Source organism: Giraffa tippelskirchi, chromosome 1 (genome assembly GCF_054371585.1).
Source record: "Giraffa tippelskirchi isolate mGirTip1 chromosome 1, T2T-mGirTip1v1.2.pri, whole genome shotgun sequence".
NCBI classification, from domain to species: domain Eukaryota; kingdom Metazoa; phylum Chordata; class Mammalia; order Artiodactyla; family Giraffidae; genus Giraffa; species Giraffa tippelskirchi.
This window is the reverse complement of record NC_137275.1, coordinates 109,133,069-109,157,392: the sequence shown is the minus strand read 5'-3', so window position 1 is coordinate 109,157,392 and position 24,324 is coordinate 109,133,069. Positions and strand designations below refer to the sequence as shown.

At 48.8% G+C, this 24,324-nt stretch overlaps 1 protein-coding gene and 1 long non-coding RNA gene across 13 annotated transcripts in view; one reads left to right on the top strand and one right to left on the bottom strand.

Annotated features, from left to right (window-relative positions):
- The window catches only part of LOC145505843 (uncharacterized), a 92,145-nt gene extending 75,452 nt beyond the window's left edge, over positions 1-16,693 (top strand). For 4 of the 12 annotated variants that reach the window (XM_081488937.1, XM_081488907.1, XM_081488975.1 and 1 more), the window contains 3 exons: positions 11,535-11,684; positions 14,328-14,551; positions 16,359-16,693. In XM_081488937.1, coding sequence (XP_081345063.1) covers positions 11,535-11,684; positions 14,328-14,551; positions 16,359-16,677 — 693 coding nt within the window. In that variant the 3' untranslated portion in view covers positions 16,678-16,693. Of the gene's footprint in view, positions 1-546; positions 771-2,542; positions 2,775-9,002; positions 9,225-11,534; positions 11,685-14,327; positions 14,552-16,358 lie in introns of all 12 variants that reach the window. The other 8 variants (XM_081488916.1, XM_081488927.1, XM_081488964.1 and 5 more) reach the window with 4 other exon arrangements.
- Positions 1,860-7,986, bottom strand: LOC145507081 (uncharacterized). The gene is made up of 2 exons (XR_014054548.1): positions 7,434-7,986; positions 1,860-4,959 (listed from the first exon to the last, which is right to left on the bottom strand). It is a non-coding gene; the product is annotated as an uncharacterized LOC145507081 (long non-coding RNA).
- Positions 16,694-24,324: the final 7,631 nt, after the last annotated feature.

The window sequence follows — 24,324 nt, the reverse complement described above, 5'->3', positions numbered from 1 at the left end:
CAGCCCGCGGGCCTGCGCCCCGGGAGGAGCCCCGCGGGGGGCTGGCCCTCCCAGCCCTCCCAGCCCTGCTGGCCCTGCTTGCGCCTGTCTGTGCGTGTTCAGACCAGCCTGGAAAACGGAGGGCTGGGGACCTGCGAGGATGGCGCTCCTCGGTGAGTAACACAAGTGGTGACCGCTGAGGTGGACCCAGAGGCTGCGGAGCTGAAGGATTTCTTTTTCTTATTTTCCTTCAGCCTGGCTGATGGAGGCACAGATGTATTGTTGTAATTTTCGGACTTTGTCTCTGACTCCATCGGCCCACCCTTGTGAATAACCTCATAGGATTGCCTCCCATCCACGCTAAGACCTGAATGTCACCAGGCCATCTAGGGAGTGGGTTCTCCTCCTGCCTGTTTCTTCAGTACTGCTCGCTTAAGAGATGGCAGTGTCTCATAAGCATGGCCCGTTTATCCACAGTTGGGGCTTCCATGTAAACTTGTGTTCAGTTCCTGATAGACTTGAGCTGCCCTGAATGTCGCTGACGAGACGTGGTCCTCTCGTGCCCAGGTGCAGACCCTGAAGGAAAAGGACTGGGAGCGCGCGCAGCAAGCCAGCGTGCCGGCCAACGTGGCCCAGGCGTTCGAGAGTGACGCAGACTTGTCTGACGGCGGGGGCGACAGGGCCACCCTCTTCAGCTCGGCCGCTCTGCTGTCGCCCAGCGGGCAGGGCGATGCCGAGACTCTGACTGTGATGCTTCAGGAGCAGCTGGACACCATCAACGAAGAGATCCGGTGGGTGAGCCCGAGCCGAGCTCCCCAGAAACTCGGCTTCTCTGAGGAGCTGTCTTCTCCTTAGAGAAGGCTGAGTGTTCCATAGTAAGGAAACTGACTTCAAGTCTGCTTCAAGAATTTTCAGTTCTGAGATTGCCCTTGATTATAGAGCTCAGTCAGCCAGGGCTGTGGGGGGCGTTGTGGGGTGTCCCCCCACCAGCTCTGAGCCCCAAGGTGGGTGAGGTGCCGTGACAGTGTCCCCTGCGGCCCGTGCACCCTCCAGCACTGAAGGTTCGCCCTCGTGTGTCCCTCGGAGCCTCCCACATTCTGGTGAAAAGCCACCTGAAACAGAAAAGCTGGGGTTTTGGGGTGGCAAATTCCCCCTCAGATCTGCATTTTCCTTTTGAACTTAATACAGTGTGAAGGTTGGCTTGTTGTACGACAGTGGTCCAAGGACATGTGTTTGAGTTCTTCTCAACTCATCAGTGTCTGTGAGATGTTTTCTGTAGACACCGTCTGGGCTGTTATAACAGTTTACAAACGGGATAGAATCCAAAGGCCCGCCTCATGGCGAGCAGGGGCCTTGGGTCTGGGTGCGGCCAGGTGGCTGGGGGCCCCGAGGCCAGCCTGGTGCCGCACCCGCACAGCTCTGCCTCCTGTCCCTTGTCCACGTTCAGAGTGGCCACAGGCCGGTGACCCTGCACAGGACCTGGCAGAGCTGCTGCTCAGACTGTTCTTGTCACGTCAGCCCAGGCCGAGGTGCCCGTTCCTGTCAGCCGAGTGCGGGGGGCCCGGGGGAAAGGCAGGGGTGAAGGGCACAACCAGCAAACGCAGGTGGTGCCGCCTGCACGTTTGACGCTGAGACAGACTGCTTTGTGGGCCGTGTTTGAGCACAGACAGCTCAGAAAGATTGTCTTTCCCCCTCCCCCAGGAAATACGGAACGGTTACATATTAATATGTTTATTTTTACAGCATGTTGTCAGGTAAAAGTGATTTTTCCTTAGGTAACATGTTGACTTGAGGTAAATGGTAAATTCTTTCCATCAACTTGTTATCAACAGTGAAAAACTTTCAGGGTGGATAAGGAGAAGTGAAACTGGAGAGGTGACGACCTGCGAGAATCTTGTATTTTATTTTGAAAATCATGTTATATGCATAATCGAATATTTAAACTGCTATATAAAATCATCCGCGAGACATTAGGGGAGAAGAGCAGTAACTGTGAATTCTAGGTTAATGCAGCACATTGACATGAGTCCAGAAACTCACACAAAGCTGGTGGAGAACTTCATCAAGTGATGCATTTGTACATAGACAACCTAAAAAATAAAAAAATCAATTCAGCACTTCATCTGGTCTAGAGACTTGTGTTTAGAAACTCCAGCTTGTTCGTGGCTCACTGTTTTGATTGTACAGAGTTCCTGATTCCCAGCGGAATAGACTTGAGGCACTGCCGTGCATCTCTGCCCTGAGAGCGGGGAAGGTAAAGGTTGTCAACTTCAGGTTATCTCCTCACAGGGAGAGAGGCGCCACCCAGGCCCCGTCAGAATGTTAGAGTAAACCAGTCAAATCAAACGAGAATGATCAGGGGCCACTTTGTAAGACTCAAGGATAAGTTATTCTAAGTTTGAGAATATTGAAAAGAGGGAAAGTTGAACCTTTTTGCTGAGATGTTAATTGAGCAACTGTTCCTGGAATATGCTAATCGTGACACAGAATGCAAGCCCACATTTGTTGTCCAGACACGTTCCTCTGCTGACAAAGGCAGGTGACGGGTTTTCTTCTATTTTAGGTTGATCGAAGAAGAGAAGGAGAACACGGAGCAGCGGGCCGAGGATACTGAGAGCAGGGTGGGCAAGGGGAGCTTAGGCAACCTTCGTTGTTGTAAATCCTCGAGCTCCCTCAACCTGTGTCCCGCCTCCTCGCTCGCCAGCTCCTGCCCGCCCAGCAGTGGGCGCGCCAAGCCCCCAAGGAGGCGGCACAGCTCGGCGCGGAAAGTAGACCAGCGGGACATCAAGACTCTGGTATGTGTCTGCCTCCTCCCTGCCACGTCCCTCCCCCAGCACACTGGCTTTCTTTTTTGTTTGTTTGTTTTTTGTTTTTTCTGTTTTTACCCAGAAGAAACTCAGGTACATTTGCTACGCTTAGAGGTCTAAGATTTTTAAAAACTGCCTAGTCTTTAATCATTCCATACTCGCACAGCAACAAATTAGTCTTGATATTTGGACCACCGGCTTAGCACGTCATCATGAACTCAGCCAGGGCCTGCCTCTGTAACGTTGGGCCCGGCCTGTGCTGGACACAGCAGGTGCAGGGAAGTTTCTGTTGTCACCGAGTAGACAGCCTTGTGAAAGTAACCATAGGCAGCTCTCCTGGCGTGTGAGACCCACGCAGCACATTTTTCATTGGGGATACCTGGCTGCAGGCTGCAGGCCATGCGGTGGGAACAAAACCAAGAATCTAAACTGGTCTGCTTGCTGCTGGACCTGGCTGCACGCTCAGGCCAGCTCTGGGTGTGAAACCAGGTTAAAAGCCTGGTGCCCCAGGGCCCCAGGGAAGAAGTTGGGCTTCCTCACTCTTCTGAGTCTAAAAATGGGATGACGACCTAGGGCTTTTGGTGACAGAGTGTGCAGCTCTGAAGCGCATGTTCCTGCTTTCTTCCATGTTTAGCTTAGGTTTCCTGAGCGCATTGCTGTTTACCCTGTGAAATCATGTCTACAACACTCTGCTTTGTAACTGCACTTGTATTATCACTTTTTTTGTTACCACCCATTTCATGTTAGCTGCATTGTTAGTCAGCATATAATTAAATTAACTGTGAATCATTTTAGCAGCATGTGAAGTGATAACTGGTCTATTTTGTGGTCTTTTGACACATTGGTTTTATAATATGCATCACTGGCCAATTAGTTGATAGTGTGTATTCTTTGACGATTTCTCTGTGGTTTCATGCTTGATTTCTTTCCGAGTATTTGTAAAAGAACAGTTCTGTATATTTTTTCTTGTTGCTGGAGTTCTCTGACGGTGTGTCTGCTTTCATCGTTGGTTTTGATTTCCTGTCTCATCCTGTTGTCTGCTTCGTTGTCATCAATCCAGACCCCAGCTTCCCACAACCGCACCCCCCCGAGGCTGTAGTTTACCCATCCATCTCCCCTCCCCCGTCCTCCCACTTGCTCTGGTCATAGCAGTCTGGGGTCCACAGCGTGTGTCCCCTTAGTCGGGTTTCTGCTTTGTCTTCATGTCTCATTAAATGGTGTTTTCCCCCCATAGCACTAAGTTTGAATTATTGTTATCACTGTGCAGTTACAAGCATAATGTAGATGGATGATACACTACAGAACCTGTGTAATTCATAACTGAGATTATGCTTACCTGAAGAAATGATCCTCTTATGTGTAGAATTAATGGACTTTTGACACAACATCCTTTCTGTGTTGGTGCTTGTATTTGAGACTGTAAATCTCATCAGCTTTTGCATGCTTAATGTCTCTACTAGACTCTTTTACAAAGTATCTTCTATGGTTCATAAAATGTGAAGACTCCACCTGCTGTTATGCTAGCTTTCATTCTTACATATTTTCATAGGGTACCTGCTTTAATGAATTTATTTTCAGAAGTTTGAAATCAAATTCTAGGTAACGATTTTACATTAATGTCCAACAGGTGGTTAGATTTGTTCAGTGTTAAAATAGGTATTACGGCAACTTCCTCGTCAGTTAAATTACTATTTTAAAGTATAACATGTTTTTTTTTTATTAAGAGAAACTAACTTATAGAGAGGTTTGGCTGAGAACAGACAACTGTTAAGGCCCTTTGTTGTACACAGTGCTGTGCTTTAACAAATCATGATGTTGTAATAGAATTGTATCTTCCTGAGGAATAATGTATAGTGTTTCTCTAGTAAATCTTGAATAGCTTATTTAACTAATGTGGTCCAACAAATTGTTCTGTTTCCAGTTACATGTTCTCTAAATCTACATCTCACTTATATGTTTGCCGTCATTTTTGCTTTACTGTCTTTGCCTATATTGATTCTTGAATTTTTAGCTTCAAAGTCGCAATAAATCTGGTTTCTCTTCATTTCTCTGCATGCATCTATCAGTCTAGTGAGTTAAGGAAGCATCGTCGAAAGGTAAACTATTTAGTAATTTAGCATGCCTTTGTTTCTCTGTGAAGTATTAGAGTCCTTATCGTGTTAGTGAATGAACACTATGTGGTTACGTACTGGTGGATGATTGACATTTTAATAGAAGTAATGAAACTCACCCACCACTTAAAATATGCTGATGATGCAATCAATCCATCCTAAAGGAGATCAATCCTGGGTGTTCATTGGAAGGACTGATTTTGAAGCTGAAACTCCAGTACTTTGGCCACCTCACGCGAAGAGTTGACTCATTGGAAAAGACCCTGATGCTGGGTAGGATTGGGGGCAGGAGGAGAAGGGGACAATAGAGGATGAGATGGCTGGATGGCATCACTGACTCGATGGACATGGGTTTGGGTGGACTCCGGGAGTTAGTGATGGACAGGGAGGCCTGGCGTGCTACAATTCATGGGGTCGCAAAGAGTCAGACACGACTGAGCGACTGAACGGAACGGAACTGAACTGAACTGAACTGAACTGATGGTTCTGTTGGAAATAGGTCATTGGTTGGGACAATTGTAACAGTTTGCCTTTCTCCCACTTGTTTGCCTTCTAATCATCTCATGCTTATTTATAATAGACATAGTATTATTTATTATTTTTAAAATTTTCTTTACTTATTTTTTTGGCCATACTGCACAGCTAATGGGATGTTAGTTCCCCAACCAGGGATCAGACCGGTGTGAAAGTGAAAGTGCCAAGTCCTCACCTCTGGACCACCATGGAATTTCCACGTAGTGTTTTCTTAAAAGAAATGACTGAATCAGAGCCATAGATATTAGATTTGGGGGAAGCCAATTTAATGACGGTGGGTAGCAGTGTGCAGGAGACTCTGTGTGCCAGGCACCGTGTCCAGTGCTTTCTGAGCCCGTCATCTAATCCCGCAGACACCCAGGTGAGGTCCAGGCTGCTGTTATCCCCATTCAGCAGATATGGACACTGAGGCTTAGAGAGGCCGGGCACCGTGCCCAGGCTCGCATACCCAGCGGTGCGGTGCAGACTGGTCTGATCAGAGCCTGGACACTTAACCGTGGTGCCGTCCATCCCGCTTTCCTCCAGAGGCCCTCCTGTCCATCACAGCAACCCTGATGGAGGGAGCCTCAGGAGGGAGCTCGCTGCCTCTCCCCTCGGGTCACTTGGATGAGCCCCTGTTGTTGGAGTCCAGTGGCCCGAGGGCTGGCCTTCCTTGTCCCTCTCCTGCTCCCAGCCCGCTGATGGAGCACTCCTGGGGCCTTCCCACAGGACTTGGGCAGCCGCGCTCCGGTTCAGGCAGCTCAGTGCCCAGGAACCCTTCTGCCGGGCACAGCAGAGTAGCTCCGTCACCCTGAGGTTGGTGACCTGGGTGTGCCGCTTGCCCGCTTTGTGGCCTGCTTTGCCCTCCTGTTAAATGAGGACACGGTACTGCCCATCCGACTCACGTGGGCACCCGTGGGGCGGGCTCCCATCCTGGCGGAGGGTGCCAGGCTGGGGACCCAGAGGCCTTTCTTAGGACAAGGCCCGGGGGAAGGGCCTGGCCGTGGTCCCTGACTTTGAGGCAGGTGTTTGTCTGCATTCAGTCCTAGTCAGCCCAGGTGTGTCACTTCCCTGCTCTGTTCTTTGTTGTTTTCTGATTTTTATAAATGCTTCTTTTAACTTGAATTTGAGATTGATCCCTCTTCAGTTCCATGTGGATAATTTCTAGCTTTTGTAGCCTTCTGTTGTCTGAGGGTGGTTGTTAGAGATCAGGGGAGAGTGCACAGTTTATCCAGCTGCTGTTAAACGAGTTCAGCTGTATTTTGCAGTAAGTCACTTGGTTGTCACCAAGCTCCTGTGGAGCTGCAGTGGATCAGTATTCTTTACAGAATCCCATTACAAAGCCACAGGTTAGTTGGTTAAAACGACGCACTCATTGTTTATAAAAATACTTTCCATGCATGCTTCCTAAAACCTCCCCTGGCTGAACCACACGCCCACATGTATAAGTGAGACCTGTCTGGACCCTGAAGGGGTTTATCTGTTCCCCACACTGTTGCCACCACTGTTTCCTGTCCTCAGACCCAGGACCAGCGGAAAAGCTGGGCGTCCAGGAGAGATCTTTTTTTTTTTTTTTAATTAGCTTATTTTTTAATTGAAGGATAATTGCTTTACAGAATTTTGTTCTTGTCTGTCAAATCGCAGGAAAAATCAGGCATAGGTACACATATATCCCCTCCCTTTTGAACCTCCCTCCCATCTCCCTCCCCTCGAGATTGATAGAAGAGTATCTCTTAGTGAAGACTTCAGTTGAGTTCAGTCGCTCAGTCGTGTCCGAATCTTTGCAACCCCATGAATCGCAGCACGCCAGGCCTCCCTGTCCGTCACCAGCTCCCGGAGTCCACCCAAACCCATGTCCATCGAGTCAGTGATGCCATCCAGCCATCTCATCCTCTGTCGTCCCCTTCTCCTCCTGCCCTCAATCCTTCCCAGCATTAGGGTCTTTTCCAATGAGTCAGCTCTTCGCATGAGGTGGCCAAAGTGTTGGAGTTTCAGCTTCAACATCAGTCCTTCCAATGAACACCCAGGATTGATCCCCTTTAGGATGGACTGTTCGGATCTCCTTGCACTCCAAGGGACTCTCAAGAGTCTTCTCCCACACCACAGTTCAAAGGCATCAGTTCTGTGGCGCTCAGCTTTCTTCACCGTCCGACTCTCACATCCATACACGACCACTGGAAAAACCATAGCCTTGACTAGACGGACTTTTGTTGGCAAAGTAGTGTCTCTGCTTTTAAATATGCCATCTAAGTTGGCCAAAACCTTCCTTCCAAGGCGTAAGCGTCTTTCAGTTTCGTGGCTGCAGTCACCATCAGCAGTGATTTTGGAGCCCCCAAACATAAAGTCTGACACTGTTTCCACAGTTTCCCCATCTATTTCCCATGAGGTGATGGGACCTGATGCCATGATCTTAGTTTTCTGAACGTTGAGCTTTAAGCCAACTTTTTCACTCTCCTCTTTCACTTTCATCAAGAGGCTCTTTAGTTCTTTTCCACTTTCTGCCGTAAGGGTGGTGTCATCTGCATATCTGAGGTTATTGATGTTTCTCCCGGCAGTCTCGATTCCAGCTTGTGTTTCTTCCAGCCCAGCGTCTCTCATGATGTACCCTGCGTCTAAGTTAAATAAGCAGGGTGACAAGGACACACAGCCTTGACGTCCTCCTTTTCCTATTTGGAACCAGTCTGTTGTTCCATGTCCAGTTCTAACTGTTGCTTCCTGACCTGCGTACAGGTTTCCCAAGAGACAGGTCAGATGGTCTGGTATTCCCATCTCTTTCAGAATTTTCCACAGTTGATTGTGATCCACACAGTCAAAGGCTTTGTTTGGCATAGTCCATAAAGCAGAAATCGATGTTTTTCGGGAACTCTCTTGCTTTTTCGATGATCCAGCAGATATTGGCAATTTGATCTCTGGTTCCTCTGCCTTTTCTAAAATCAGCTTGAACATCTGGAAGTTCACGGTTCACCTATCGCTGAAGCCTGGCTTAGAGAATTTTAAGCATTACTTTACTAGCACGTGAGATGAGTGCCATTGTGCGGTAGTTTGAGCATTCTTTGGCATTGCCTTTCTTTGGGATTGGGATGAAAACTGACCATTTCCAGTCCTGTGGCCACCGCTGAGTTTTCCATATTTGCTGGCATATTGAATATAGCACTTTCACAGCATCATCTTTCAGGATTTGAGATAGCTCAACTGGAATTCCATCAGCTCCACTAGCTTTGTTCGTAGTGATGCTTCCTAAAGTCCGGTGGACTTCACGTTTAGCAGATGATTCTTAAAGAGCAGAATAACTGGGGAAAGCTACTAACGGACGGGGTGCTTGATGTAAATCCCGAGCAAGTAAACATGCCAAGCACCAATGGAAAGGCAAGTCCTCGGTCTCGCTCTCTGTCTGGTTCTCGCCTTACCATCCAGTCTGTGCGGGGCTGTTGGGACCTGTCAGCAATGCACCATGTAGATCTGAGTGGCCGTGAGGGTCGTGTGAGCTCCCAGAGTGCAGAAGAAAGTTTTGACCTCACCGATTGCCCGGAAATGCTGTGTTCCCTCCCTCCCAAAACAAGGCTGTCTGTCTAAGGCTTCCTTTCCCCCTTAGAGATCCTCCGACGGCTCCCCAAGCCACGAGGAAGACCTGGCTAAGGTGATCGAGCTCCAGGAGGTCATCGAGAGGCAGTCAGGGGAGCAGAGCCAGTCGAAGGAGTGCCTGGCAAACCTCTCTGCCTACGTGAGAGAGCCGGAGGAGGACCCGGACACGGCCAGGAAGGAGCTCCTCGCGTCCGAGGAAGCGAACAGACAACCACAGCGGGATGTCCGCGAAGTGAGTGACAGCGGACGTGTCTGTTGTCCTGAGGTGGAATGTGGGTCCCTTGTTCTCCGGCTGATCTGAGCTTTGGGATGGCTGCGTGAGTAGGAGCACAGAGCGCTGGCGAGACCGCGACTGGCGGCCTCCCCGCCTCTGCGTCGAGATCTCTGGGGTAGAAGAGGCCTGGTCCAGGCGGTCCATTGGCAGTGGAGCAACACGAGGGCATCCCTAGCGCTGTGCTCACCCTGGGTGTGGACTCCTCATTTCTACAAGTTCTAGGGTGCCCAGTGTGTTCCTCTTTGAAAAATTCATTCATCCATTCATTCATTTATTGGAGTCTAGTTGCTTTCCTTTTTCTTGGAGAAGGCAATGGTACCCCACTCCAGTACTCTTGCCTGGAAAATCCCATGGATGGAGGAGCCTGGTAGGCTACAGTCCATGGGGTCGCTAAGAGTCGGACACAACTGAGCGACTTCACTTTCACTTTTCCCTTTGATACACTGGAGAAGGAAATGGCAACCCACTCCAGTATTCTTGCCTGGAGAATCCCAGGGACAGGGGAGCCTGGTGGGCTACCGTCTGTGGGGTCGCACAGAGTCGGACACGACCGAAGCGACTTAGCAGTTAGCAGTTGCTTTACACTGCTGTGTCAATGTCTGCTGTACAGCAAAGTGAATCCGTCATATATATATATATATATATATATATATATATATATATATATATTTATATATATATTTATATATATATATATATATATATACGTGTGTGTGTGTGTGTGTGTCTACATATATCCCTCTTTTTAGATTTCCTACCCATTTACTTCACCACAGAGCCCTGAGTAGACTGCCCTGTGCTGTAGAGTAGGTCCTTACTCGTTGTTGACTTTACGCATAGTCTCAGTAGTGTACATACGTCAACCCCAGTCTCCCAGTTCATCCCCCCCACCTGCCTGTCGAATGTATACCTGATGATGCTGAAATTTCCTTCGGGTTCACTCAGGCGAGTCTGGTGACGTCTGTGGAGCCCGTTCTCTCGGAGAGATGGGAGCCCGCTGTGTGGGCCCTGCTGAGGCAGCTTGCCTGGCCGTCTTCTCTAGTCTTCTGAGGTTCTGCTCCTTGAGGGGATGTGTGACATTGATACCGGCGGTCAGACAGGTCGAGTGGCGTTTGCTCACCCTCAGAGCCTCAGGCCCGTGCTGTGTAACCATGTAGAGTCATGATGTTTCTGGTGGTCGTGTCTGCGGCTGTCATGATTGATGAGAAACTGCCTAACGGTCATTGTGAAAAGAGAAGAGTGCTGAGGGTTCGGGCCTCCTCCTGTGAGCCTCACCTCTCCTTTGTAGGCAGGCAGACAGCGCCCACCCTGCCCCACCCCTCCCCCGTGAGACCGTCTCAGACAGAACCCCTCCGACATGTGCTACAGCAGGTGTCCTTGTTTAGTAGCTTGGTGTGAGTAATTCTCTGTGAGAGCTCAATGTGAGAACTCAAAACAGAATATTTGCACGCTTGTATAACCTTTTCCCACTACTCTTTGGCAACAGGAGGAGATTAGGTGGCAGAGTTCAATATGTAGAGAATTCTGGGAAAAGCGGCCTTGAGACCTTTCACTTTTAATGTCAGGCCTTTGCCCACATTGGTTACTTAGTAGTCGACTACGGAGGGACCTGCAGTGGATTTTGACCTGGCGGACGGGAGTTGCACCAGCAGCAAGTTCTGGTCCTGGTTTGACCCTTTCATACATGTGGTGTAAGTCTGCTTTAGAAGAATTAGGCTTGAGAAGGCTGCTTCCAGTTGTGTTAAACTTTGACTTCTGTTTCCACTCATTACTGTTACTTGAATTCTGAGGAAATTGCATGAGAGTTTTCCGACTTTTACCCGAGGAAACGAGCCTCAGAGGTCCCTGTTGGATCTGTCGAAGGTCCCTCCCTCTTGTGGATCCAGTCCGCCTGTGTGGTGTAGCAGACAGAGGTCGTGACTTCATGCCAGATACCATTCCTCCTGGAATTCATGCAATAACAGGGTAGTTTAGTATACTCTTTGCTGTTTGGGTTGATTATGTTGAAGAGAAGCTTGGGAAACCGAGTGGCCAGACAGAACGTTAATACAGACATATGGGTGCCAATCGTGGCAAATGTGACATTTTAAGTAGGCACGTTTTTGCTCACGTCCGAGGAAACTGCCGTGTCTAGGACTTTAATTTTGAGGACGCTAACTTTATTTTTGAGTTGAAACTTGGGATTTAGTCCAACTTTTTTACGCGTACGTGTATCGGAATGTTCCATGATAATGACTTACCTTTTCTACTCTGCAATGCCCGGTGTAGGCCATGGTCCAGAACACGGACGTGGAGGTGCGAATCACTACCCTTGAGAGATGCTACCTTGCCGCCCAGCGCGAAGCCACCTCTGTGCACGACGACCTCAATGATAAACTTGAAAATGAAATCGCAGATAAGGATTCTATGCATCGACAGGTAACGGCTTTTACTGAACTGTGTCTGACTTTTATAGTGGTGAATTCCTGAGGAAGGAAGGTAAACACCTTTTCATGTGACTCCCACGTTGTAAGGCACCTGCCCCCTCACACTGTGGTCCTGAAATGGTTTTGGAACAAAGCGTTGATAGATCGCTTTATGTCTTCCCATTTTCCTTTTTCTGGCTACGAGTTTCCTTTTAAGGCATGCTTTTTTTTCTTAAAAGAACCAATTTTGATAACTTGTGGCCTACTGTGAGGCCCAGCACAGTACTAATTAGCACCGTTTTGATTGAAATCATCCTGCGAGTAAATGGATACACATACCCATCATTTTATAGTGAGAAGAATTCTCATTGGAAGTTTAAGTACCTTTGTATTTTCGCCTCATTTATGGCATGTATTTTTTCATACATGTCTGTGTTTTGAGCTGCCATGTTCAGTGAGCAGCTAGTTTGGGCCAGACATCGTCAGAACTAGGACTCCAGCAGTGAATTAAAAACCGTGTGCGTTCTTTATCCACTGCCATGTAACAAATCACTGCAAAGCTTAGTGGCTTCCCAGTGAGCAGGTCACAGTCCAGTTTCTGTGCTTTGCAGCAGGTGGGCCTGGTTCAGGGCCTCCTGAGGACGCAAACATGGGAAGGCCCCCCAGGGCTGGATGGCAGGCTTTCAGACTCACCTGGCTGGTGGGGACAGGCCCAGGTCCCTGCCGTGTGGATCTCTTCATGGCCTGGCTTTCCTCGGAACACCCTCTGAGAGCGAGAGTGCGGGGTGTATCCCGGGGCCTTTCGCGCCCCGGTCTCGGAAGCCGCACACCTTCAGTTCTGTTTGCGAGAGTGAGCTGCGAAGTCCTGCCTCGCTCAGGGGCTGAGCAGGAGTTGCCCCCTCTGCCTCTTGAAGGGAGGAGGATGGAAGAATTTGTGGATCCATTTTTAAGCCCGCGCAGCCTGTTGACAGTAACGAGCAGGGAAAGGAGACCAGAGTGCCCGAGTTGTCCAAGGAAGGGGGGACGATTGAGTGTGAACAGGGTGGCCAACGAGGTGACACCAGGAGGGTGACCTTGAACAGAGCCCCAGAGGCAGGAAGAGAAGGAGCCACTCGGAGATAGATCAAGGGTCGTGTCAACAAGCTGGGATAACGGAGAGAGAGGGCCGCATCAGGGAGGACCCCGGGCTCAGGCCTGAGCAGCTCGAGGCCGGAGCCTGTTTCCTGAAGTGAGGAGGGCACTGGGGTGGGGAGCTAAGAGCCGGCCTCAGCCCTGTTCAAGTGGACGAGCCCGTCAGCAGCTGAGTGTTCCGGCCTGGATCCGGGAGAGGACTCAGGGTCGTGGGCATACGGATGGCATTTAAAGGCACGAGCATGGTAAAGTCACCAGGCATGTGCTGGTGGAGAGAGATGGGGTGCAAGAGTAGAGCCGTGGGGTGCCCCACATTCCAAGGTTGAGAAGGGGCGCGAGGGACTGAGGAATAACCCCAGAGAGGGAGGGGCCTGGAGCCCAGGGAGAGACATGCTGCGGGGGCAAGGAGGGGAGGGGGCTTGATAACATGGGTTCCTTGGCGCCCCCGGGGAACTGCCCTGCGGGGTGGGGCACACCACCTGCTTGCAGAGAGCTGGAGACCGGGTGGGGCAGGGGACAGTAGAGGCCGCTCCCAGGGAGCTTTTAGAGACCTGCAGTGGGTGCTGCAGGGAGCCCTGGAGGAGGAATCTGCTGGTTCCCATTGTGCGATTTTAAGGTGAGAAAAGGGAGAGGATGTGCTGACCGGGCTGGTGGGGGTGAACCCATAGGCAGCTGGTTCGCTGGAGCGGAGCAGGAATGATGGCAGGAGGTGCTGGAGCCAGCGAAGGGGGTGGCCCAGCCCTGGGGAGGGATTGTGACGAAGACAGAGGGTGAGGGCACAGGCAACGGGGGACAGGGAGCCGGCAAACCAGCCCCTCAAGGCTGCCCCTTGGTTGCTTTGAGGTCATGTCTGGGAAAAGAAGGCAGGACCTGGGTTGAGAGTGGGGCAGGGGGGAGATTTGCAGAGAGAAGGGTGTGAGGTGTGAGAGTGGAAGAGCAGGATGGGGCCCAGCAGGCACTCTCCCGGGCATCTCTGATGACAGAGCCACCCCTGGGGTGTGAGGGGCCGTCCCCCAGAACAGCCCGAGTGCCTGTGCCCGGAGAGGAGAGCCGCGGGGGGCTGGCCTTCCGGTCCCCTGGCTGCCCCTGCTCGCTCCTGTCTGAGGTGTTCAGACCAGCCTGGAAAACGGAGGGCTGGGAACCTGTGAGGACTGTACTCCTCGGTGAACTAGTACAAGTGATGACGGCTGAGGTGGACCCAGCTGCTGCGGAGCTGAAGGATTTTTTTTTTCTTTTCCTTCCGCCTGGCTGAAGGAAGCATGGATGTATTTTTTTTTAATTTTCGGTTTTTGTCTCTGACTCCATCAGCCCACCCTTATGAAAAACCTCATAGGATTGCCTTCCGTCCACGCTAAGACCTGAATGTCACCAGGCCATCTAGGAACTGGATTCTCCTCCTGCCCGTTTCTTCAGTACTGCTCGCTTAAGAGATGGCAGTGTCTCATAAGCATGGCCCATTTATCCAAAGTCAGGGCTCCCATGTAAAATCGTGGTCACTGACGAGACGTGGTCCTCTCGTGCCCAGGTGCAGACCCCGAAGAAACAGGACTGCGAGCGCGCCAAGGAAGCCAGCGTGCCGGCCAGCGTGGCCCAGGCGTTCGAGAGTGACGTGGACGTGTCTGACGGCGAGGACGACAGGGCCACCCTCTGCAGCTCGGCCGCTCTGCTGTCGCCCAGAGGGCAGGGCGATGCCGAGACTCTGACTGCGATGCTTCAGGAGCAGCTGGACGGCATCAACGAAGAGATCCGGTGGGTGCGCCCGAGCCCAGCTTCCTGGAAACTTGGTTTCTCTGAGGAGCTGTTCTCCTTAGACAAGTCTTGAGTGTTCCCTAGTAAGAAAACTGACTTCAGGTCTGCTTCAAGAATTTTCAGTTCCGAGATGGCCCTTGATTATAGAGCTCAGTCAGCCAGGGCGTTCGGTCCACAGTGTGTTGTCAGCACTCTGTGGGGAGGCGCTGTGGGGTGTTCCCCTCTCAGCTCTGAGCCCCAAGGTGGGTGAGGTGCCAAGGCGGTGTCCCCCTGTGGCCCATGCACCCTCCGGCACTGAGGGTTCGCCCTCGTGTGTCCTTCGGAGCCGCCCACGTTCTGGTGAAAAGCCACCTAGAACAGAAAAGCTGGGGTTTTGGGGTTGGCAAATTCCCACTCAGATCTGCATTTTCCTTTTAAAGTTAATACAGTGTGAAGATTGGCTTGTTGTAAGTAAGACAGTGGTCCAAGGACATGTGTTTGAGTTTTTCTCATCTCATCAGTATATTGAAGATGTTTTCCTTAGACACCGTCTTGGCAGTTATAACAATTTACAAAACGGGCTAGAATCCAAAGGCCGGCCTCGTGGTGAACAGGGGGCCTTGGGTCTGGGTGCAGCCGGGTGGCTGGGGGCCCCGAGATCTGCCTGGTACCACACCCGCACAGCCATGCCTCCTGTCCCGAGTCCACGTTCAGAGTTGGTCGCAGGCCGGTGACCCTGCACAGGACCTGGCAGAGCCGCTGCTCAGATTGTTCTTGTCACGTCAGCCCAGGCCGAGGTGCCCGTTCCTGTCGGCCGAGCACGGGGGGCCCGGGGGAAAGGCGGGGGTGACGGCCAACCAGCAAACGCAGGTGGTGCCGCCTGCACTTCTGACGCCGTAGACAGACTGCTCTGTGGGCCGGCTTTGAGCACAGACAGCTCAGAAAGATTGTCTTTCCCCGTCCCCGCAGGTAATCTGGAACGGTTATATATTAATATTTTTATTTTTACAGCACGTTGTCAGGTAAAGGTGATTTTTCCTTATGCCACAAGTTAACTTGATGTAAATGGCAAATGCTGTCCATCAACTTGTTATCAACGGTGAAAAACTTCCAGTATGTATAAGCAGAAGTGAAACTGGAGAGGTTACGACCTGTAAGAATCTTGTAGTTAAATTTGAAAATCATTTTATTTGCATAATCGAGTATTTAAACTGCTGTATAAAATCATCCACCACACATTAGGGGAGAAAAGCAGTAACCATGAATTACAGGTTAATGCAGCACATTGACATGAATCCAGAAACTCACACAAAGCTGGTGGAGAACTGCATCAAGTGATGCGTTTGTATGTATAGAACCTTAAAAAAAAAAAATCAACTCAGCACTTCATCTGGTCTGGAGACTTGTGTTTAGAAACTCCAGCTTGTTCGTGAATTGCTGTTTGATTATACAGAGTTCCCGATTCCCAGTGGAAAAGACTTGAGGCACTGCCGTGCATCTCTGCCCTGAGAGCGGGGAAGGTGAAGGTTGTCAACTTCAGGTTATCTCCTCACAGGGAGAGAGGCGCCACCCAGGCCCCGTCAGAATGTTAGAGTAAATCAGTCAAATCAAACGAGAATGATCAGGGGCCACTTTGTAAGACTCAATGATAATTATTCTAAGTTTGAAACTGTTGAAAAGAGGGAAAGTCCTACCTTTTTGCTGAGATGTTAGTTGAGCAACTGTTCCTGGAATTTGCTAATCATGACACAGAATGCAAGCCCACATTTGTTGTCCAGACACGTTCCTCTGCTGACAAAGGCAGGTGAAGAGTTGTATTCTATTTTAGGTTGATCCAAGAAGAGAAGGAGAACACGGAGCAGCGGGTCGAGGAGATTGAGAGCAGAGTGTGCAGGGGGAGCTTAGGCAACCTTCGTCGTCGTGAATCTGTGAGCTCCCTCAACCTGTGTCCCACCTCCTCGCTTGCCGACTCCTGCCTGCCCAGCAGTGGGCGCTCCAAGCCCCAAAGGAGGCTGCACAGCCCGGAGCAAGAGGTAGACAAGCTGGACATCAAGACTCTGGCCTCCCTGCTGCGTCCCTCCCCCAGCACACTGGTTTTGTGTTTTATTTGTTTCTTTTTTGTTTTTTTCTCTTTTTACCCAGAATAAAATCAGATATACATTTGCTACGCTCAGAGGTGTAAGATTTTTAAAACTGGCTAGTCTTTAATCATTCCGTAATCACACAGCGACAAGTGAGTCTTGATGTTTGGACCGCCGGCTTAGCCACATCATCATGAACTCAGCCAGAGCCTGCCTCTGTAACGTTGGGCCTGGCCTGTGCTGGGCACAGCAGCTGCAGGGAAGTTTTCTGTTCTCAGGGAGCAGACAGCTTCGTGAAAGTAACCATAGGCAGGTCTCATGGTGTGTGAAAACCGTGCAGCACGTTTTCCATTGGAGATGCCTGGCTGCAGGGTGCAGGGCATGCGGTGGGAACAAAACCAAGAAGCTAAACTGGTCTGCTTGCTGCTGGACCTGGCCGCACGCTCAGGCCAGCTCTGCGTGTGAAACCAGGTTAAAAGCCCAGGGCCCCAGGGAAGAAGTTGGGCTTCCTCGCTCTTCCGAGTCTAAAAATGGGATGACGACCTAGGGCTTTTGGTGACAGAGTGTGCGGCTCTAAAGCACATGTTCCAGCTTTCTTGCGTGTTTAGCTTAGGTTTTGTGAGTGCATTGCTGTTTACCCCATGAAATCATGTCTGCAACACTCTGCTTTGTAACTGCACTTGTACTATCACTATTTTTTGTTACCACCCATTTCATTGTAGCTGCATTGTTAGTTAGCATATAATTAAATTATCGGTGAATCATTTTAGCTGCAGATGAAGTGGTAACTAGTCCATTTTGTGGTCTCTTGACACACTGTTTTTATAATTTGCATCACTGGCTAATTAGTTGGTATTTAAAATTCTTTGAAATTTCTCTGTGGTTTCATGCTTGATTTCTTTCCGAGTATTTGTAAAAGAACAGTTCTGTATATTTTTTCCTTGTTGTTGGAGCTCTCTGACGGTGTGTCTGCTTTCATCATTGGTTTTGATTTCCTGTCTCATACTGTTGTCTGCTTAGTCGTCGTCAGTCCAGACCCCAGCTTCCCATCCCCCCACCCGGAGGCTGTAGTTTACCCATCCGTCTCCCCTCCCTCGCCCTCCCACTTGCTCTGGTCATAGCAGTGCTGTGGTCCACAGCGTGTGTCCCTTTTCGTCGGGTTTGTGCTTTGTCGTCATGTCTCATTAAATGATGTTCTTCTCCCACAGCAGGAAGTTTGAATTATTGTATCACTATGCAGTTACAAGCAGAATGTAGATGGATAGTACACTACGTAACATGTGTGATTCATAAATGAGATTATGCTTACATAAAGAAATGATCCTCTAAGTGTAGAATTAATGGACTTTTGACACAATATCCTTTCTGTGTTGGTGCTTGTACTTAAGACTGTAAATCTCATCAGCTTTTGCACGGTTAATGTCTCTACTAGACTCTCTTAAAATGTATCTTCTATGGTTCATAAAATGTAAAGACTCCACCTGCTATTATTCTAGCTTTCATTCTTATATATTTTCACAGGGTACCTGCTTTAATGAATTTATTTTGAGAAGTTTGAAATCAGATTCTACGTAAAGATATTACATTAACGTCCAATAGGTGGTTAGATTTGTTCAGTGTTAAAAAAGGTATTATGGTAACTTCCTCATCTGTTAAATTACTATTTTGAAGTATAACATGTTATTTATTAAGAGAAACTAAGTTATAGGGAAGTTTGGCTGAGAATAGAAAACTCAGGCCCTTTGTTAAGGCCCTTCGTTGTACAGAATGCTGTGCTTTAACAAATCATGATGTTGGAATAGAATTGTATCTTGCTGAGGAATAATGTATAGTGTTTCTCTAGTAAATCCTGAATAGCTTATTTAACTTCTGTGGTCCAAGAAAATGTTCTGTTTCCAGTTACATGTTCTCTAAATCTTCATCTCACTTATATGTTTGCTGTCATTTTTGCTTTACTGTCTTTGCCTATACGGATTCTTGGATTTTTAGCTTCAAAGTCGCAATAAATCTGGTTTCTCTTCATTTCTTTGCATGCATCTATCAGCCTAGTGATTTAAGGAAGCATCGTCGAAAGGTAAACTATTTAGTAATTTAGCATGCCTTTGTTTCTCGATGAAGTATTAAAGAGTCTTTATCGTTTTACATGAATGAACGCTATGTGGTTATGTACCGGTGAATACTTGACATTTTAATGGAAGTGATGAAACTCACCCACCACTTAAAATATGCTGATGATTTTGTTGCAAATGGGTCATTCCTTGGGGAAATTGTAACAGTTTGCCTTTCTCCCACTTGTTTGCCTTCTAATCATCTCATGCTTATTTATAATGGACGTAGTATTATTTATTATTTTTAAAATTTTATTTACTTATTTATTTTGGCCATGCTGCACAGCTTACGGGATCTTAGTTTCCCAACCAGGGATCAGACTTGTGTCCGGGCAGTGAAAGTGCCTCTGGACCTAACCTCTGGACCACCATGGAATTTCCACTTAGTGGTTTTTTAAAAGAAATGACCGAATCAGAACCATAGATGTTAGAATTGGGGGAAACCAATTTAATGACGGTGGGTAGCAGTGTGCAGGAGACTCTGTGCACCAGGCACCCCGAAGAGTGCTTTCCGAGCCTGTCATCTAATCCCACAGACACCCAGGTGAGGTCCAGGCTGCTGTTATCCCCATTCAGCAGACATGGACACTGAGGCTTAGAGAGGCTGGGCACCATGCCCAGGCTTGCACACCCAGCAGTGCGGTGGGGACTGGTCTGATCAGAGCCTGGACACTTAGCTGTGGTGCCGTCCAGCCCGCTTTCCTCCAGAGGCTCTCGTGTCCATCATGGCATCCCTGATGGAGGGAGCATCAGGAGGGAGCTCGGTGCCTCTCCGCTCGGGTCACTTGGATGAGCCCCTGTTGTTGGAGTCCAGTGCCCCGAGGGCTGGCCTTCCTTGTCCCTCTCTCGCTTCCAGCCTGCTAATCGAGCACTCCTGGGGCTTTCCGCAGGACTCGGGCAGCCGCGCTCCAGTTCAGGCAGCGCAGTGCCCAGGAACCCTTCTGCCGGGCACAGCAGAGCAGCACCGTCACCCTGGGGTTTGTGACCTGGGTGTACGGCTCGCCCGTTTTGTGGCCTGCTTTGCCCTCTTGTTAAGTGAGGACACGGTACTGCCCGTCCTAGTCACGTGGGCACCCGTGGGGCGGGCTCCCATCCTGGGGGAGGGCGGCCAGGCTGGGGACCCAGAGGCCTGCCTTAGGAGGAGGCCCGGGGGAAGGGCCTGGCCGTGGTCCCTGACTTTGAGGCAGGTGTTTTTCTCCATGGAGTCTATAGTCAACCCAGGGGTGTCACTTCCTTGGTCTGTTCTTTGTTGTTTTCTGATTTTTATAAATGCTTCTTTTAACTTGAATTTGAGATTGATCCCTGTTCAGTTCCATGTGGATAATTTCTAGCCTTTTAGCCTTCTGTTGTCTGAGGGTGGTTGTTAGAGATCAGGGGAGGGTGCACAGTTTATCCAACTGCTGTTAAATGAGTTCAGCTGTATTTTGCACTAAGTCACTTTGTTGTCACCAAGCTCCTGTGGGGCTGCAGTGGATCAGTATTCTTTACAGAAATCTCATTAAAAAGGCACAGGTTAGTTGGTTAAAACAGCGCACTCATTGTTTATAAAAATACTTGGCCGTGCATGCTTCCTAAAACCTCCCCTGGCTGAACCACTCGCGCAAAGGTATAAGTGAGACCCGTCTGGACCCTGAAGGGGTTAGCTGTTCCCCACACTGTTGCCACCACTGTTTCCTGTCCTCAGACCCAGGACCAGCGGAAAAGCTGGGAGTCCAGGAGAGATCATCTATTTTTTTTTTTAATTAGTTTATTTCTTAATTGAAGGATAATTGCTTTACAGAATTTTGTTCTTTTCTGTCAAACCGCAACATGAATCAGCCACAGGTACACATATAGACCCTCCCTTTTGAACCTCCCTCCCATCTCACTTCCCATCCCACCCCTCTAGGTTGATACAAGATTCTCTCTTAGTGAAGACTTCTTTTCAGTTCAGTCGCTCAGTCGTGTCCGAATCTTTGCAACCCCATGAATTGCAGCACGCCAGGCCTCCCTGTCCATCACCAACTCCCGGAGTCCACCCAAACCCATGTCCATCGAGTCGGTGATGCCATCCAGCCATCTCATCCTCTGTCGTCCCCTTCTCCTCTTGCCCCCGATTCTTCCCAACATCAGGGGCTTTTCCAATGAGTCAACTCTTCGCATGAGGTAGCCAAAGTATTGGAGTTTGAGCTTCAACATCAATCCTTCCAATGAACACCCAGGACTGATCTCCTTTGGGATAGACTGGATGGATCTTCTTGCAGTCCAAGGGACTCTCAAGAGTCTTCTCCAACACCACAGTTCAAAAGCATCAATTCTTTGGCACTCAGCTTTCTTCACTGTCCAACTCGCACATCCATACATGACTACTCGAAAAACCATAGCCTGGACTAGACGGACCTTTGTTAGCACAGTAATGTCTCTGCTTTTAAATATGCCATCTAAGTTGGTCATAACTTTCCTTCCAAGGAGTAGGTGTCTTTTAATTTCATGGCTGCAATCACCATCTGCAGTGATTTTGGAGCCCCCAAAAATAAAGTCTGACACTGTTTCCACTCTTTCCTTACCTATTTGCCATGAAGTGATGGGACCAGATGCCATGATCTCAGTTTTCTGACTGATGAGCTTTAAGTCTACTTTTTCACTCTCCTCTTTCACTTTCATCAAGAGACTTTTTAGATCCTCTTCACGTTTCTGCCATAAGGGTGGTGTCATCTGCATATGTGAGTTTATTGATATTTCTCCCGGAAATCTTAATTCCAGCTTGTGCTTCCTCCAGCCCAGCGTTTCTCATGATGTACTCTGCATAGAAGTTAAATAAGCAGGGTGACAACATCCAGCCTTGACGTACTCCTTTTCCTATTTGGAGCCAGTCTGTTGTTCCATGTCCAGTTCTAACTGTTCCTTCTTGACCTGCATACAGGTTTCTCAAGAGTCAGGTCAGGTGGTCTGGTATTCCCATCTCTTGGTGACTTTTCCACAGTTTATTGTGATCCACACAGTCAAAGGGTTTGGCATAATCAATAAAGCAGAAATAGATGTCTTTTGGAACTCTTCTTGCTTTTTCAGTGGTCCAGTGGCAATTTGATCTCTGGTTCCTCTGCCTTTTCTAAAACCGGCTTGAACATCTGGAAGTTCACGGTTCACCTATCACTGGAGCCTGGCTTAGAGAATTTTGAGCATTTACTAGCGTGTGAGATGAGTGCAGTTGTGCAGTAGTTTGAGCATTCTTTGGCATTGCCTTTCTTTGGGATTGGAATGAAAACTGACGTTTTCCGGTCCTGTGGCCACTGCTGAGTTTTCCAAATTTGCTGGCATATTGAGTGCAGCACTTTCACAGCATCATGGGGGTTGGGGGCGGAAGCGTATTATGGGACCTCATCAGGAGGATGTTCAGGAGGCTGGTGTTCCCCCGGGTCCTCCATTTCCCTGTGGACTCTTGAAAGGATGTCACTGAGGGGTCCCTTTCCTGTGACACTTATCAGAGGGTGCCACATGGCATGGATGGTAGACGGTCCTTGACCATCTAGAGGAGGGGTCCCCAGTCTCCAGGCTGTGGTTCAGTACCTCCTGTCATCATCAGTAGTGGGGTTAGATTACAAATAAAGTGCACAGTAAATGGAAAGCTTGAATCATCCTGAAAACACCCCTCATCGCCGGCTGGGGGAAGAATTGTCTTCCACAAAATTGGTCTCTGATGCCAGAAAGGTTGGGAACCGCTGATCAAGATGACCAGCCTGTGTTCCATCTAGAAAACAGTGCTCTGCTGACATGCTGATGGCATTACACTAACTGAAGAGGTCAAAGAAAAGCCCGCTGTGGGCAGAGGTAAGCACTGTTCCTTTCACCGTCAGAGGAAATCGCCAACAGCAGAAGTGGCTTTTGCCCATTGTTGGGGATGAGCCAGTGGGCCTCTGATGCGGTCTGGAAAATGGGCCTGAGACACCCGAAGGGAAAAGAAGCCCAAAGTGGGGGCTGCATCATGAAACTCCTTACTGCATCGCGGGCGGGTGTCCCACTGCAGCAGTTTCAGACTAACCCCAGACAACTCCCAGAGCAACCAGGAACTGCTGGTGCTGGTGAGTCAGCCTGGCTTGGCTGCATAACCAGAGACAGATCTCACCGGAAGCTTCTAGCAAAGTCTCCCAAAGCAACACACATCCACAGGTGATGGTCCCATCTGTGGGTGTCGCATCCTCCCATGTGGGGGGCCTCGATGGCAAGCCCATGGTTTGCCTGGACTCTCCTGCCTGCCGCTCCAGGTCCTTATCTTCACTAAAACCTCACACAAGGATGCTCCACAGAGCATCTGAATCTCATTTTCCATATATTCAACCTCAACTATATTATGGAGAAATAATAAAGCCTACTTCATAGGCTTGTTTACAGGGACAAATTAAAACTATTTAAAGTGTTTAGAACAAAGCTGGCACATTTGGTGCTGAAAAATACTCACTTTTATCACTGAAACAAGGGCATCACTGCCATCATTAATAATCTCCCAAGGCAAACAACAATACATGCCTGGATATGTAAATTCCAGCTTGTCTATTTCTTAAATACTTCACAGTCACACATCAAAATGAAATATTATTTTGCAAAAACTATATTTGCTATTTCAATGGGTAAGACTAGTGTGTGTGCTCAGTCGCTCAGTCGTGTCCGACTCTTTGCAACCCCATGGACTGCAGCCCACCAGGCTCCTTCGTCCATGGGATTTCCCAGGTAAGAATGCTGGAGTGGGTTGCCATTTCCTACACCAGGGGATCTTCCTGACCCAGGAATCCAATCAATGTCTCCTGCACTGCAGGTGGATTCTTGACTGCTTGAGCCACCAGGGAAGGATTTTTATATGATGACATGAACTTTATTTACTGATTTCAAGAAAAGTTAAGTCATGGTTATGGCTCTGCTTTGTTCACATCTGCTCCGTGAGAACTGATGCTCCTTCCTAGGACCGGCTCCAGCCTTCACATGGGAGTCAGACGCATCTTGTGTTTCCATTTCAAAACAAATAAATTCGCCTGCCAATGCAGGAGACGAGGGTTCAGTCCCTGGTCCGGGAAGATCCCGCCTGCCCCAGAACAACTAAGCCCGTGTGCCCCAACTACTGAGCCTGTGCTCCAGAGCCCGGGCTGCAACAAGAGAAGCCCCTGTAAAGCGAAGTCTGCACTCTGCAACGGAGAGGAGCCCCCGCTCTGCACAGCTCGAGAAAAGCCTGTGCAGCAACGAGACCCAGCACAGTCAGATAAATAAAAAACAATTTTTAAAATGGTATTGACAAACCCAAAGGAAAATATCCTCCAGAAACACCTGATACCTCTTTTCAATACACATTGCTTTTAATGTCATATGAGACCCATTTACCATCATAAGTATTTCTCCTTCTTTAATGAGAATGATTCTCTGACTTCTAATCTCTCTGAAATATATGAAAATTACTATTCCAGAAATATGAACTTTGTTTCAAATTAACATATATAACTAATGTACTAGAATCTAACTTTAAAAGTGGTGAAAATAATTTTGTAGTATGTTACTTTTTTCTTGGAGTTTTAACTAAATTTCTTGTAAGGTTTGGAGTCTCTGATTTGAAAAATAATTTAAAACAGGTTATTTTAATTCA